Source organism: Coloeus monedula, assembly GCF_965178545.1.
Source record: "Coloeus monedula genome assembly, chromosome: 15".
Taxonomy (NCBI): domain Eukaryota; kingdom Metazoa; phylum Chordata; class Aves; order Passeriformes; family Corvidae; genus Coloeus; species Coloeus monedula.
The window spans coordinates 15,445,585-15,462,915 of NC_138795.1; the positions used below are offsets into that span (position 1 = coordinate 15,445,585).

General features: G+C 38.0%; 1 protein-coding gene across 1 annotated transcript in view; it reads left to right on the forward strand.

The window, feature by feature from the left end:
• DOCK2 (dedicator of cytokinesis 2) overlaps window positions 1-17,331 on the forward strand; it is a gene marked incomplete at its 5' end in the record, with an annotated part of 155,472 nt that overhangs the window by 25,698 nt on the left and 112,443 nt on the right. Inside the window, 10 exons of the mRNA XM_082291263.1 lie at window positions 409-481; window positions 557-660; window positions 2,834-3,017; window positions 3,120-3,217; window positions 4,190-4,279; window positions 4,524-4,624; window positions 7,107-7,241; window positions 9,518-9,626; window positions 16,023-16,093; window positions 16,378-16,484. Of these exons, the coding sequence (XP_082147389.1) occupies window positions 409-481; window positions 557-660; window positions 2,834-3,017; window positions 3,120-3,217; window positions 4,190-4,279; window positions 4,524-4,624; window positions 7,107-7,241; window positions 9,518-9,626; window positions 16,023-16,093; window positions 16,378-16,484 (1,072 nt within the window). The remainder of the gene's footprint in view (window positions 1-408; window positions 482-556; window positions 661-2,833; window positions 3,018-3,119; window positions 3,218-4,189; window positions 4,280-4,523; window positions 4,625-7,106; window positions 7,242-9,517; window positions 9,627-16,022; window positions 16,094-16,377; window positions 16,485-17,331) is intronic.

A 17,331-nucleotide genomic window follows, 5' to 3' on the forward strand; every position in this document is an offset into this window, starting at 1 on the left:
ATTATCATACCCTTTTCACCTGACATTTAATAAATTGGTTGTCAATTTCTGTATCCAAAATGTGGAAGTTGCAGAGTGCAGAGGTGATGTTTAATTCTCTGTGGTTAACAGGGTGAGCAGTAGGACTGCACTGTGCTTATTTTCTAGCCTACAAGCAACTGTGTGTACTAACTCACTGGGTTTTGTGCTTCATTTCTTTGCTGGTGCAAGACTTTCAGCAAAATCCAACAGATCATTGCTTATCGGCCACCACTTCTGCTACTGTGATCAGGCTCAACAGTTTTAAATGGCCTGTGAAAGGCACTATGGAAACAGCAGAAGTGGGGCTTATTTATTCTAAAATAGGAGCTCATTACATGTGAAACCACCCCCCCTAACTCTCCTCACTGTGTTCTGATTTTACAAAAGGTAGCAGTCCCCATTGAAGACATGCAGAGGATTCATCTGCGCTTCACGTTCAGGCACAGGTCGACTCAGGAGTGTAAGTAGGGAATTTTTACTTTAGTGAATTTTAATTTGTTGATGGGTAGTCAACTCAAAATCTTTTGCTTTGCAGCTAAAGATAAGGGAGAAAAGAATTTTGCAATGGCTTACATAAGGCTAATGAAGGAGGATGGAACAACTCTCCAAGATGGCATCCATGATTTGTTTGTCCTAAAGGTATGGGCTCAGTCTCCCTTCCTCCCTTCCTCCCTTCCTCCCTTCCTCCCTTCCTCCCTTCCTCCCTTCCTCTCACCAGACAACTTTTCTCCCACTGTTGCCTTTGACTGCATTGTATATTTACTTAGTGCGAGATGGATTTTATTATCCTATCAAAGATAATACGGTGTTTTTCATTGGAACAGAATGAAAAGTTGTAACCTGTTCCATTGTCAGTAAACGTTGCTCTGCATTTTAATGACATAAAGATGTTATCTAAGCACAGTGAGAGATGATTGCTCTTTTTACCGATATTTGTGCTTTTGGCCTTCTGTAGTATAGAGAAAATTATGCTGCAGCTCTATATCTGGGTGGGTACCGTTCCTCTTGCTGGAGGTGGGGAAGTGTTTGATCCATTTGGAATCTTTGTCACATGAATAATCTGGGAATGCAGTCTTAGGGAAATGGTTGTTTTAAACTGCTGTGTAGTTCCTCAGGTACAAAAGTCAAAGTTTCAGCATTTTGGTTTTGGGTGTGAAGAATAGCTTTAGCTACAGGCCTGGCTGGACACAGGTAACATCTTTGTGAAGGAAGCAGGGAACAGACGTTTCAAGACTTTTGTTTTATTTCCCCTCTTGGAGAATGGTGTCTAGCAGGAACTAAGAACCAGAAATCACTTCCAGTATAAAGGGAACTTAAGTTATTTCTCATCACTCTTCTCAGTAAACAAATTTGCTGTAACATTAATGCCAAGTGAGATGCATGCAACTAAATCAAGTTGCTTAGGCAAGCCAAAAGAGATTAATGGCAGCATATAGTTATTTATCTTCTCTTCATTGAAACTATCATTTATAAATATTGAGACTAGAAGGAAAATTGTGGACTGTGTGGTTAATGTTGGCTATGAAATTCCACGTAATTCATTTCTGCTTCAGCTCAGTAATTTTCTCCTGAAGTGACAGCATGGATGAGAAATGCTAAATGGAGTTGACCTAGTTTATGGTTGTGAGAAACAGACAGATTCTCTGACATATGCTTGCCTATTCTAGTATTAAAAACAGTAATTGTAAGCTGTAAGTGTTTAAAGCAGTCATACATCTGGCCTCTCAAAATAAGTAATTTGAAAACTGCTAAGTTTAAACCGTCTGGATCTTTTTGAGAGACTGTTGGAACAAAATTTCACGTCTTTTTCCCATTGTCTGTCTGACTTGTCCCAAAAAGAGGAAGTCAAGAGCTGCTTTTGCTTCCAGAAATTTAGGAAGTAATTATTTGGCAAGCCTCATACAGTCATGGATGTTAGTACTGTTTTCTGTTGTGCTGCATTAGGGTTTTGCCTCTTGTCCGTCTAGGTCTCTTATAGTCAGCTTTTAACCTTATCTCTTGTTTGATAGGAAGTAGAAACTGCACATCTGCAGTCACCAAACCAGATAAAACTGCAAAACTTTAAAATGTCTTGCTAAAATATGGTTTTGAAGCTCTTTGTTCATGCACATTTGTAGATTAAAGGTCTGCAATTGAGTCATATCTGACAGTGTTGCAGCTTTAAGTGGCAGCTCAAACTCATCAGGGAAATTTTCTGGAGTAGTTTTGTTAAAAAAACCCATGTTCTCTAAACAGTGAGTAGCATGATTTTTATTGCCTTTGTCTAAAACTATTTTCCTGTCTGGGGAATCCTAAGGTGAGACCCAGAAAATCTGTGGGATTGTGGCACACAAGCTGATGAAAGAGAGGAGGGAAAAATATCTGTTGGCTCTCTGGTTTTGTACTGTTCATTCTACTGAAAAGCACGTTTATGTCATTTAGCTGCTGCGGCATACTGTGTTATTTAAAACATAACCTTACCATGCCCTGATCTTTTATGTTCAAGGTCCACATACAAAGTTATGAAGGGGATACCAAAATAGTGCTGCTCTTCTTTCCTTAGTCCTGTTTTCTGATTTTAAGTTGTGTGCAGACATTCTAATCATGTTGTCTATATCCTGTGTACAGTCTTCAAGGTGATGCTCAGTAGTCTGCTGTGTTCCACACCTCTTGGCATTTTAATGAGAGATTGGCTCTTGCTCTGCCAGTGGTGTCACCCCTCATAGTCCCTTCCTACACCTTAGTTATGTTTACTTCTCTAGAAAGCACAAAATAAGTTCAATTTTAAATGTGGTGCTGTGAAATGGGTAATGAATGGTGTGTTGTTTTTCAGGGGGACAGTAAAAAAATGGAGGATGCTGGTGCTTACTTGATGTTGCCTTCTGTCCGTCAGCCCACAGAAAACAAAGGAGCAACCTTAGTCAGGAGCTCAAGTATTGTTGGGGGGCTTTCAGTCAGCTCTCGAGATGCATTTTACATTTCAACTCTTGTTTGTTCTACAAAGTTAACTCAGAATGGTATGTATCTTCTAAACAGGTGGGAGTTTTAGAAAGAAGACATTTGCACAGATTGATAAACACATTTGAAATTTTAATGTCTGTCCGTTAATTTCCTATTAGTGGGCTTGCTGGGTCTCTTGAAGTGGCGCATGAAGCCAGAGCTGCTTCAGGAGAACCTGGAAAAGCTGAAGATTGTGGATGGAGAGGAAGTAGTGAAGGTAAATCTTTAAATAGTTATTCTAGTAATAGTTATTCTAGTAATGCCTTTGTTAGTTTGCAAAGGACATGAGCAAAGCTCTTCATTAGAGAGAGCAAGAAAACAAACACCTGGACAGGATTCTTCACAGTGCTGGCCAGCTCTCCTTCTACTTTTTGATCTCAAATATCTCTGGTATTGCCTCTTGTTGGGCTGGGGGATTTGCAAGATTATTACTAGGAGATGAAGATAGTAAAGATAAAATATTTTCCACAATCTCTATTTACCTGTTTCCTTTTGTCTATCTGAAGTAGAACAAACAATTCCTACTGCTTTCTTTGCAGTTCTTAATATTAATTTACATGTTGATATTAAATCCAAGAAGTGTTATGTACCCAACTAAGCTCTTTATTAATGAGTATAATGTGAATAAAAAATTGTTACTACTTTGGAAAATGGCAGACCCTATTTATTACCTTTGTGTCTTCAAACGCAAACTAGTTGTCTCTGGAGAGAAGGAATGAATATTAAAAAAAAAAAAAAAAAAGTAGGAGGAGTGGGTTTTTTTAACCAAAGATTTGTGTCCCAAGTCACTGAGGTACTTTTCTTTGATTTAGAGCAGAATTTGAATTAGACCACAGAAATAGGAAGAGTGTTTTAATCATCATGTATATGTGAAAATAGCAACTACTAATCTGTGTCACTAAGGAATGCAGTTTTAACAAGTTTCGTATTTTATACAATATTTTTATATTTTCCGTAACTCTGAGCTAAGCATGTATTATTGATTGCTCATGTGTCTGAGGATGTAGGTTCTTAAAATTAAAGCAGCTAGAGCCTAAATCCTTGGAAATGTTTTCTGAATTTAAGTGATGCTTCAGTAAAGGTAGTGAAATTCTAACTTGAGGGAAACCAAGTCTGTTATCAGAAAACATTCATGTGAGGTTTTCAAGTTGAATTGGTTATCAATTTGTCCTTTTGTGTTGTTCTATAGTTTCTCCAGGATACATTGGATGCCCTGTTTAACATCATGATGGAACATTCCCACAGTAATGAGTATGACATTCTTGTCTTTGATGCACTGGTAAGAATCAGCACCAATGATTTTATTTGTCAAAGTAAAGAACTTTAGAATTTTGAACAAACTATGAAGTTGTTAATTTCAGAGAATTAATCTTAAAGTCTCTATAGAACAGAGGGATATTACTCATTGACTGAAAATTAAATTTCTTTAAAAACCTAAATAGTAAATTACCAGAAATATTTTTAGAAAGTTAATATTTAAATTTGAAATGTGACTCTGGCTAATTGTGTCCCTGTCTGTTTAGATCTATATCATAGGGCTCATTGCAGACCGTAAGTTTCAGCACTTTAACACTGTTTTGGAAGCATATATCCAACAGCACTTTAGTGCAACCTTGGCATACAAGTAAGTTTGTTTTCTCTTCTTCATCTTTTTTCCTAAACCTTCACCATCACATAAAGGAAAGTAAATCCTGCTTGTGACTTTTCTGATGTAATTAGTGGTGGCTGTTGTTTTGATGCTGCTGTTTGCTTATCTGCCTCTGAGACATATTTGGTTATAAATGGAATTAATGAACCAATAGCAAATGATTTGGGGTTAAATGATGCTTTGGCATTTGTTTTCTGTTGCCTGGATTTTGCTGTGTCTGAGCACTTCAGATGTATCCTGTTAAATTTATCAAAAGATGCTTTGCTGTAAAGCCTCTCCCTTCATATCCCTGGCCTTAAGCTGAAATGCCTCAAGTGAGGGAGGGCTTGAGGATGTCCTTAACCCATTTACATAGGTTTCCACTTTTTTTTCCACATCAAGCAAACTCAAGGGGAAAATAATTGTTTGGGAACTGTCAAGTCTTCATATGCATTTCAGTCTGATGTTGGGTCAGGAGGGGTTCAGTGCAGTGAACTGGAATTTTGGTATTTGTTACGTGTTCTGCTGTAAATGGAGTTTTAGTATTTGTTACATGGTCATGCCAGTGGGCAGGTGGATGGACTTGTAGTGGTTTATTTTTTTATTTGTTTTCAACTTCTGGAGCTTCCACATAATGCTCAGATGGGAAGACATGGACTCATAGAAGAGAGTAAAAACCATGAGGACATGTTATACACCAAATTTAATGCTGGATTCCTACTTTATTTAGAATAGGTTTTTGCAGATGATGGTAGGATAAAATGACTGAATTATGAAGGAAGGTAGCATCTTCAGCTGGTGCTGATCTCTGGATGTGCTATAACAGGATAGATGTGGGTTTTTAATCCACCTGATATCTTGTTCTGGCAGCTTAATGGAGTGGCAGATTGAAGCAGAACTTTAATTTGGAATATGAATAGTATGTGGAAGACCTGAGCTGAAGGTTTGAAATAGTTGAGGATATCTTCTAGTGCCTGTGCTGAATTTGCCTTAGTTCTAACTCAACAGAAAATGTCACAAAAATCATGCACTAGAACATGAGTTTCCTGGAGTTGAAAGGCAGCAGTGCAAAACCAGCCCTTTCTGACACCCCAGTAAAGTTGAAATGAGCATTAGTGGGCTCAGAAAACTCAAGCACAAAGAATGTGCTCTTCTTCAACCCTCCCTCACTCCATAAGTAATAAGCACATGTAATTTAATGCTTTATATTACTGTGAAAGAAGAGAAGGAAGGGTACAGGACCTCTCAGGACAGTCTTATTTGCATAAAATATTTCTAAGACTTACCTGGTTGGGAGTTTCTGATGACTTAATCTATATGGTAGAGGCAAAATAATAATGTTTATGGTTGTTCCCCCCATCATGTGTTTTCTTGGCATTATTGATTCAATGCAAGAATCTTCTTCATGGAAGATTTACTCTGTTTCCAGAATTATTTGTGAAATAAACAAGTGTGTGTGGCCTAATTCCTAACTAGGAAGGAGCTACTGTGTCCCAGACATATTATAACCATGTTATGTCATGGTTGGTTGGCCAAACTGTTACCTATTTATTCAGTTCCTGTTTAGTCATCCTTTCTCCTGGCTTTTAGAGAGCTCTGAGAGGGCTTAATGTGCACTCCCCCCCCTACATACAATTTGGGTAAATTTTGTTCCAACTCAGTGAAGCTATAAAAAGGAGTAAATGGAAACACACAATGGTTGTAGTGCCCAGAAGGCTCAGAGGCTGAAAGCACAGCATTTTTGTCCTGAAATGTGAGTTAGGCTGGGGATGTGTATTAGTTACTCAGGAAGTTGGTTGTTGGCTTTGTTTATTTAGGGCAGGGGACAGTAGATCTCCATTTCTGTTGTGATTTAGGAAAAAAACCCAACCACCCTTATCTTAGTATGGCTGCATTAAGATCAAGATTGCATTATTAGTATTGGTTTAATCATTTAAGATGATTCTATAACTATAAATTAAGGGACCTAATTTTAGGTGAACTTCTGCACTGTTCTAGCAGGCTGTGTGTTTAGCAAAAATTTGCTCTCAGATCCAGAGTAAGGAAGTGTTTAATAAAATAAATAATTTAAGCAGATATTGCTGTGTACTGGAATACTGTAATATTTACATGCAGTTAATTAGAGTGTGGTGGTGTTTAATCACTGCTCAGTGCAGGTAGGCAGAAGTAATATTTCGTGTTACCTTGTGCATGTGTATTACAAACTTCTGTAAAGGTGCCTCCAGGACTGTGAAAAGTCATGCTGCTCTTTTGGGATTGCAGGTTGCTCTCTTGCTTTTGCAGCTACGAATTTGCTCCTCATTTGTTTGTACTGACAGAATTTGTGCAACATAAATGCAGAAGTACATGCAGCCTGTTTTGTTGTATGTGCTCGACTAAGCATGAACATATATTTAGAGTTGCCAAACAAGTTAAAGAAGTTAATTTAAAAAATAATAATAAAACCAAATTGTTTAAAAAAATTTTTTTTTAACTTCAGGAAATTAATGAGTGTTCTGAAGACTTATTTGGATATTTCCAGCCGAGGAGAGCAATGTGAACCTATCCTAAGAACTCTGAAAGCACTGGAATATGTTTTCAAGTTCATTGTTAGATCAAGGACATTATTTTCACAGTAAGTACTCAGATATTGCAATTTAATTACCTGTCAGACATAGAAAGAGACCTGAGAAGTAGAAAAAGTTGATTCTAAAATAGAAATGGTTTTTATTTTTACAAATAAAACATAAAAACTGGCAACTTCTCTAAAATACAGATATTGTTGACATATTTTTTGGAGAGGAAATATTCAAAAATCTGCTTTCTGATTCTCAGTGTAAGTTCCAGAGATGTATTTAGCAATAGCAGCAGGTCTCAAAGCATGATTATTCTTTGTGTCAGGTGGCTTGGCCTAAGACCAGTGGATGGCCAAACGTCTCAACAGATGGCTGGAGGCTGGAGACTTGTCCTTGAGAACACGGTGTTCAGCCCCTCAGACTGTGCACGGAGCAGTGTCATTTCAGTAACCATGGTCACCCTGAATTTAGGGGTTTGGGTCTCCTGTTGAGGAATTTATAGGGAAGACTCCATGGACAGGATGTGCGTAGCTCAGGCAAACAGAGGAGGTGTATTTACAAGTGAAGTTCAGGTTTAGGGGGAAAGGAGGATGGGAGAATGAAGTAAATGAAAAGTGGAAGGAGAAAAATGACACACTGATAACTGTACTCTCTCCATATACCAGACACCCATTCCCTCAATTCTTTTCTGCTTCACCTTTCTCCATTTATCCTGAGCTGGTTTCCCATACAGCTTGTTCTGACATCCTTTTGCTCTGTGGCTGAAGGAACGCAGGGGCAGAGGCCAGGCAGTGGCAGACTCAGGCCTGTAGGGTGAGCGAGTTGTTGGGTGTTGTGTTTGTGGCTGGCATTCACCAGAACAGGAAAGTGTTCTGTTCTAGCTGTCTTTTGCTCAGTGAGAACTCTAATACCATTTTTCTCTGTTATTCTACAGTCCATTAAAAAAAAAGATCCATGTGGATTTATAGTTTTGTAAAATTAAGTTTACTTGCTGAATTATGAAGTTTTGGTTGAAGTAGGAGTAGATTCAGAAGGTATTTGCTGCTATAGATAGTACCTTAGAAATATTATTGTCTCTAGGAACCTACCATTTATAGATGGATACAGGAAAACAAGGTGTAAAGCTGTATAAGGAAGGAGATGATGCTCAGGAGAGCAGAATATAGCTTTATATTTTATATTTTTATCATAGGTGACACGGCAGAAGGGGACATTAGAGTTTTGGGAAAGGAAGCATTGTGTAGAGGATTATGGAAAATTTCTTGTCTGGATGAAGGTCATAAGGCAGAAGGGGTTTGCTTGGAGAACTGTGGTCCTCATTTTAATCTCTCATGTTATCTCACAGCTAAAAGTTGGACAATCTGTCACAAAGTAGGTTATTGCAATGTGTTGCATATTCAGGTGATTTTCTACACGTATCTACTCCTACTTAACTAGAGGTCTGAAACTATACATTGATTGGGCAATTATTGTTATTATTGTAGGCAGTCTTATATTTCAAGTTGAAAAGAAAAGCAAATGACACTGCAATACATAACTTTAAAAACAGATTTTTCTCTTCTGATAGAGCAGAAAAGGCAGCACTTAGCTCATATTATTCTACTCACATTTCAGGACTCTCTTGTCATCTTGGCTTTTTTCTTAGCTTGTTTTTCTTTAACTTTTGATAGCTGTATCACATAGCTAGTTTCACATGTCACCAGTGTTTTTACTCTCTACGTAGGCAGTGTTTAGCACTAAGAGCCAGTATGAACAATACAGAATCTGAGGGATTTAAATCTGAGGGATTTAATCTGAGGAATTTAATCTGAGGGATTAAAACTTTTGGACAGGGAATGGAGAAGTAATGGAGTGAGCTCAATTTAAATGCACTTTTAAACTTTTAAGTGTCAAATAGAGACTTTTTTTCAAAAAGAAGACTGGTTAATGGGGCCAGTAAAAATAGCTCTTGGAAAAAGTGGCAATAGCAGCAGAAGACAGAAATTGTCATAATTTGTGAAAAATATCCTAGAGTAGCTCAGTTGTAGTGGGGAAAAAAAACCCAATTTTTTTTTTGCATATAAGTTACTTTGAAAGTAAAATGACTTATATAAGTTCCAGTCTGGAAGATGTCATGCTTCAGAGGCTTTTAAAACAATTGAAAGTGGTTATGTAGTGTTCAAACTGAAGAATTTCTACACCATACAGTGAATAGCAGTTATAACCCATTGGGGAAATAGCTATGTACATAATATTGGATCAGCTTCTGAAATAGGTATTTAGTGTTAAATCTGTTACATCTGGGAGGATGAAACTTTCTGATTCTGAAAGGATAACCTAATGCATCTCTCAACAGATTATATGAAGGCAAAGAACAAACAGAATTTGAAGAATCAATGAGGAGACTCTTTGAATCCATCAACAACCTGATGAAAAGCCAGCATAAAACTGCCATTTTGTTGCAGGTTGGTGTGTGCTTGGAAACCAGTTGGATTTGGTTTTCTGTATGGTTTTTGTACGTGGCCTTTTTTATTTTTGATCTTTTTAAATTGAGGAAAAGACACTCAGGAAATTTATCCAATATGCCTCTTTTGTAATTCCCCTCTACTGGAAGAGCAGGTTGTCTGACAAATTTGAAGCCTAGTTTGAAAACGTCACGACAAGATACACTTACAGAAATTCTATGAATGTAGTCAGGGAAAGAACCATGACACAGATGTTGGAACCATTCAACCAATCTAATGACATGAAGCCTCCAGTGGGACCTGAGCACTTAATTCTTGAGTTTCTCCAGATAATGTTAAACAGGGATTCCACCATCTTAGTGGGGAAAATAAATTTTATTGTCTCAGTCTTTGGAAGTTACATTGTTTAAGCTGAAAATAGGACCAGGTTTTGCCATTCATGTCAATCTTAGTTATTCTAACACTTCAGAATCTGATGTTTTAAAAAAAACTAGAAAAACAGGAGCTATTAACATCTGTAATAACAAATAATTTGCAGTTCTGTATTAAGATGAAAAGCTATCAGGATTTTCTGTAAAGTAAAATGTAGAAGATTTATTAGGCAGCTGCGATACTGATGCTTCATACATACTTTATTAAAAACTCATTGTCTTTATTTAGCTCGAATTTTCCTCTGGCTTTGTGTTTTGATTCCTTTTGATATGACTTAGATTAGAAGTGGAAGCCCATGAAAATGTCTGTCTTGAATAAAACCTCAGGTGGCTGATCTTGAGGTTTGTATTAGCTGACACTTTGCACGAAGTGTTAATGTGCAACTGCAAAAGAGCTGAAAAAGTAAATACCAAGTTAATTGTATAATACCATGGTTACAGTAATGTTCTAAATGCATTTGAAAATCAATCAGACCCACTGTTACTTGATAATTCTGTAGAGGCCTTCCTGGGAATAGTTTATGTATTTGAATACTACATTGGAAGCAGGAGAAACTTCTGAAGAAATAAAAGCGTCTTTAAAGTAATACTGAAAGAGTTTATATAATAACGTTTGCTCTTATGGTACTTTTACTAATTAGGAAAGAGATCTTGGAGGATTTCATGCTCTTTGGGAGAGCATGTCACATCACTGCATTCTGCCCTGCCTCATCTCAAAGTGGCTGTGTGGGATTGTCCATCTGTGTTTCCCTAATGAGCAGGGTAGTTTCTTCTTGAGAGTGACAAGAAAGGGTCATAGAAAACTTTTTCTTCCTCAAGAGTTGCTGGGTGTGCAAGTGGCAATGGTGCACCTGAAAGGCTGGTGGGAGTGTTTCAGAACAGGTTGTAGTGCCAGTGGCACCATGACACTGCATGTATTGAGGAATGATGAGTGTGCCTACCCTCACTTCCATATTTGCATGTTTAATGCCAGTTCCTAATCCTATACCTGCATGCTCTCTTGGTTGATGTTCCTCAGAAATAGCAGAACTGAGAAAGCAGAACTGAGCATCTCTTAGAAGGACTAAAGGAAAGAAATCTAGGCTAATTTTAAAGAGCACATAAGTGTGTTTCATAAACAGACTGGTTAGTAAACAGTTATGCTTTGATCAATACCATATTGAAAAGGAATATTTTTGATTTCTAATGAGTGCTGTCAGTTGTGCAAAATGGGTCCTATTTATTCCTAAGCATGAAGCACTAGTGGGATTTTGGGTATCTAAATCTGCATAAGGTACTGGAAGTTTTCTTTTTAGCAGGATTATTTTATGGCAGATGTGAAATACTGGTTTACATCATAACTGTGTTCTTGTTCCAAATCCTGATGACTCATACAGCTATGTCTCTGAGAGAAGTCTACAAAGAGATTGCTTTACATACAGTAAATACAAGCTACTGTATTGATGTTATAGAATTCTAATGGGAGAGGCACGGAATAAGAAGTGTCCAGCTGTAGTTTAGTGCTGGCTGCTGGAAATAAGTTTAATGGGGGGAACAAATAAGAAATTAACACTCCCACTTCATCATGAACTCCATAAGCAAGTCAGCCACAGCTTTCACAAGGGACAGTATTTCTGTGTCTGTTTGGAGGAGACTTCCATGGTGATACCCGAGACTCCTGCTCTGGTGGGTGGATGCAGACCAGAAAACAGAGATAATTTCTGCTGAGAGGGAGGAGAAAGGAGTAGGAAGAAATTCATAAATCTGCCTCTGCCTAAATCCAAGACTGATTTCCCTTGGCGAATTTGAGGTGACAATGATAGATGTTGTAGTAGTACAAATTAACTTTGCAGAGTAAGGGACAGGTGATTCAGTGATTCTACAGACACATGAGACTCCATAGGTGTTACACTTTGCATACCCAGAGAGGGAAGTTCAGAGAGTCTGTTGGAAAAATACAGGAATAATCAGAAAATTAAAACTCTCTTAAATCTGTCATAGTTGGAATTATCATTGATAAGTGGAACTAGGTTGGTAGGATCAATTGAAAATATTCAAGTAGATTATTGTCTGAAGATATCAGAGAACAAAGTTTTAGCAGCCCTTAAGAAAGTTAAAGTAATTGGGTTTCTCAGGATATTGAACTAGTTTGCAGAGCCTTTAAATGTGAATTTTTAACTGTTATTTCATCCTTGGATGTCCAAATGCCTATCGGGTTTAACTGTAGATGATTTAAAGAATTATTTCGAAACCTGAAGTTTCTTGGTCTCTGCTATCTTTTTTTTACATTTTTTTTTAAATTTGGAGCTCAGTATTTTAGCCAGTAGTAATTTTCCAGTTGTTTTTACCGATAGAATCACAGTCAAACTTGCGTTGAAAATTAATTCACTCAGGAAAAGATTGTTTATAAAATTATGTGTTATATGGAACAGCCTCATCTGTGCCAGAAGCACTTTATTGTTTCAATTTAACTTTATCTACTGAGTGATATCTTACTTCCTAATCTGTTAAATGGTGTATACGTTTACAAAAAGTTAAAAATCTATCTTTTCAGTCCTTGTTCTCAAGCTGACTGAAGTGGATTGAGGCTTTGACTTTTTGTAATGTCTGAGCTTTGAGAAGGGCAGATATCTGGTTCTGTTTTGCAGCACTGTTCATACAAGTTTTGAACAGCTGAAGATTGAGTTGTTAATTTATTGTTGGTGAACTGGAAATGTCCATGTTAATCCACATTAGCCTTTCTTAAAAAAACCAAATTCTGGAGTTGGTCAAGTTATCTCTTTTTTTAAAGAAGCAGACAGAAACCGTCTCAACTTCAGCATTGCATGAAGTAATTAAGCTACAATTAGGATTATATTTTCAATATCCCTGCTGTGCTGATGTTTAAGAGCAACCATCTGAGCTGCAGAGTGGCCTGGGTGTGGGTCCTGGCACGGCACTTCGTAAGACTGGCCCTTGTAGTGGAGATTTGAAATGGTTTAAGATCACCAGTACAGGTATCAATGTGCAGGTGTAGGGTAAGGGTTCCTCCTTTTAAGAGTTTTTTACAGATTTTTCTTCTAATTATTTAAACCAATTAGTTCAGAACTTATTTTGTCTTTACGGTTGTAGGACTTTCTAGGTACTAGAGATAAACCTTTCTTTAATTTATTTTGGCAAGGACGATGTTACAGCTTTGTTGCATCTATCAGTTGCTTTTCTGTAGCCATTGCTGGTGACTTTTGTAGATTTTAGAGAGTTTTTTTTCATGAAGTCTGTACTTCTGGGGGAGAGAACCCCTGAAATCTGGAAACCTGGAAATCAGTTTCCAGAACCTGCAAAGATTTTGGTGAAGGGAAGCTTGGGGGTGAGGGGGAATAGGGGAGGTACCTATCCTTTGTCTGAGCCCTCAGGGAAAAACCCTTCATTTTTAGCGGATGTGTTTTGTGTCTGTTTAAATCATCCTCTATTTCTGGGGAATAAAATTGAATGAATTACTTTTAAATTTCAGATTATGTTTTTTAGATCATCCTACTGTTGACTTCTGACTGTTGACTGTCTGTGAATGTGCCCTTTCATTGACCAGCTTGTGCTCTCAACCTTAATTTACAAATCAAGCCCCTGCTCTTTTTCCAACTGTTCTGTTCCCCAACTGACATACCACGTTTGACCTACAGATGGTCTTGTCTGCTGTAAATGTCAGCTCTCCCCAGCTCACTCCTAGGCACTGATTTGAGAAAGCACAACTCCCTGTGCTGTGCATGCTTTCAGAAACCTTAGATGACATGTTCTCAAGGTCATTGAAACATAGGAAATTGTCTGTGGCATTGAAAAGTATGAAAAATAAGGGAACATGAAGGTACTGCCTTTCTCTCATTCTTCCTCACACACTTTTGACCCACCCTACTGCTGCAGTAGACTCCGAGGACTTTATGCATCTCTGTAGAGTTTTCTTATGAGAGAGCAAGCCTAGAAAGGTACTGATAGTGATGCTTTGCTTGTGGTGCACAATGGGGGATGGTACAGTAACTTCTTAAAGTTGCCTTGATGGCAAGCAAAATTAGATTAAGAAACAGAGCACCAGTGATTTCTTCGAATGTACTTTTCATCTCATGGATATTTCATGAATATGTATAATGTAATGCTGCAAAAAGAGGGCAGCTAAAAATAAGCTTGGTCAGGAGTAAAGGTTAAAATAAATTTAACAGTACATTGTATATGTAAGAAATAATTTTCTGCAGTGCTGTGGGTTTATCTGTACCCGCTTAAAAAACTAATCTCTTAAGGTTTGAAGAATGCAGAACATCTTGTACTGCTGACTAGGAGATTTTTAATGACTTCATTAAGGGCAGTGCTCAATTGTGTCCATAGTGCATCATTTGAAGCAATTATTGCAAATGAAACTTGGGAGTCTAAAATAGTGCAGGGGATATACTTGTAATTGTACTTCAGCTGGAACTATGGATCTGCAGAGAGGTTGCAGCTCCATCCTTCCCACTTCCCTCCTATGCAAGTGTAGAGCAGGGAATATGTGGAAGTCAGACAGCACAATAGTCCAGGAGTCAGTGGAGCACTGCTTGAAATATTTTGTGGCCACTGGTGGCTCTATCTTTTATCAAACATCTATCACAGTACCTGTGAATTGCTGTAAGATGAAACTCAGATGCTGCTGTGCAGTCTCTTCATGCAGTATTTGTAGCTTGAAAAGCGAGGAACAGCACGTGTCTGAAATAAAGCTGGAGCCAGTTTCCAGCCCAACACAAGTATTTGTATGGGTGTTTTAAATAGCCCTGGGATTTTCCAAATCAGTAGAAGATATAATCTCTTTGTTGAAGTTGCAACAGCTTTTAAACACTCTTTTGACCTTTCTAGGCTTGTGTATGAGTGTGGGATGAGATCTGCAGGAGAATGACTTTATCTGAAGGTATCTTAAGCCAGCATTTAGTCTCTTTGAAATACCGTATTCACTCTTGCTGAAGGCTGAACTCTCTTTTTCAATCAAGACATGGATAGTTTTTTGGGTTTTTTTGAATTGGCTACTGCGGTGGAAATTCATACAAATAAAATTATAGCTTTATTGTGTTTAAAAGGTCTGAAAGAGAGCCAAAAAAGCTGTGCTCTGATTGTCCTCATCCAGCCCCCCTACTCTCAAAAAGGAGACTAAGTTTTTAACAAGGAGCTTGCTGTGTACAGGTACAGAGCAATATTGAACCTAGATAGGCTTTTATCAGATAGAACTGTAACAGAAGACTTCACATCACTGTAGCTTAGTTCTCAGCAAAATGTTAGTAGGAATTTATACCCTAAAGCTGCACAGTGAAGTAAAGTATTGCAAGTTAGTTTTTATGCATATTAACCTTAAGTGTTAGTGGTGATTTTGAGCCTGAAATTGCCTGCTGAAGTTTTTTTTTCCCTGTAAGAATAGTAACTCGTCTCTTACCCTTGTCATGGTAAGGTTTGGTTATCCCACTATACTGTCAAAACATACCTCAGGAATTGATAAGAGAAGATCAACCATCACACAGCTTGGCTGCAGATGGTGGGTTAGGGACATGACACCCCTCTTCATCTATTCTAGAAAGGGTGGCTCAGGGTGGGTGGATGACTGTTAACCTCAATTCTGCCTCCTGCCTGGCACATTTCTGGGATGGAATTGATACTGCTCCTGCTTTGATCAGTGCTTGGTTTGCTTATTTGCATCGTGATGACACTTTTCGTGCTCTGCAAAGAGATTATCTACAAAGGCTGGACCCTTTCACTGGTCTACAAAGAGAATAAGATCCACTTGGTACTCTGGTAGTTAAGCTCTTCTGCATACCCTCAGCACAAAAGCCCTTATGCAACTCTGTGATTAAACTTATTCAAATGCCGTGTAAAATTTCAGTCTGGGGAAAGAAGTCCAAGTTTATCAGTTTGTTTTGTGTGTATCTGTCCCAGCAGTATGCTCTGTACTGTTTATGTACTTGTGTAGACATACAGGGTTAACAGGATCTGTCTGTTAATTCAGGTTGCTGCCTTGAAGTACATACCATCAGTTCTTCATGATGTTGAAATGGTTTTTGATGCCAAGTTACTGAGGTGAGTCACTCTTGAACATTTCCTAGTTATCAGCAATGACTTCTTATAGATCAGTTTAGGGCCTCAAAGCTACACCAGTTCCAAATAATCAAGACAGTGGTGGGTCCCTGAATGCATGTTTGTTACTGGTCTCTTGTCAATATTTGTGATATATAAATACATGTAAATCTTAAAAAATTATAAATATTTAGAAGTACATGACTTTTTGCTCTTTCTCTCTGTCCTTATTAACACATGAGGAATTCATCTGTATGGTATTTATGACACTTTTCCTTTACATGCAGCCAACTACTATACGAATTTTACACCTGCATTCCACCAGTGAAACTACAGAAGCAGAAAGTGCAGTCCATGAAGGAAATTGTACGCAGCAACCTTTTTAAAAAACAAGGTAAATAAGAAATGCCTCTAAGGCTTCAAATAAATGTGTGAAAATTTTCAGTGACTTACATGTTGTGCAATGCATGTTTGAAATGGAGTGAAACAAACACTGAAAGAGTGTGAATGCCAGAAGTCTGAGCTCTGGAGGGGATTCATCTCTTTCCACAGGATGGCAAGAGCTGTGCAAAGTGTGATTGCTGGCCTAGAGCAAGAAACAGGTGGGACTCAGAGGAACAATTCTGTGTGGTTTTCTTACGATACAGTGGTTAGGTGGATGAGCTATATATCCTTTCAACCCATTTTAAGGTCTATAATGGAATAGGAACATGAACTGAAACTTTGTGAACACAGATGTTATACAAGGCCTCTGCCTGGGAAGAGGACAAAAAAAAAATCTGATTGTGCTGTGGTATGCTCAGCTGCAATGCAGCATTTCCACTTACAGGAATTACGATGCTTCTCAACCTCTATCAGAATTTAGTGTCTTTGTCATCTCTCAGGTGTTTTAATGACACTGAAATGTTTTTATCAGCATTGTGCTCAGTTTTCCTTCATATTTTCACAAAAAGTGAATTTTTGCTGAAGGAATCCTGTCAGAGAAGCCAAGTTTTAAATTATTGGCTTCATCTCAGTGTCAAGAGTTCCGACTCCTCTCTTGCGGACCGGATGGTTGCTTCTCTCTCACCACCTTTTTGCTGTGTAGATAACCTTCAGAACTTGAAAGGCACACAGACTATTTAGATGAGTTCCAGTTTCTGACAACTTAGGGATAATGATTCCAGGAACTTGACAGTACAACAGTGCATTGCAAATAGTGCAGTGTGTGAGTAGATCGAGAGGGGATTGCTTTGTGCCCC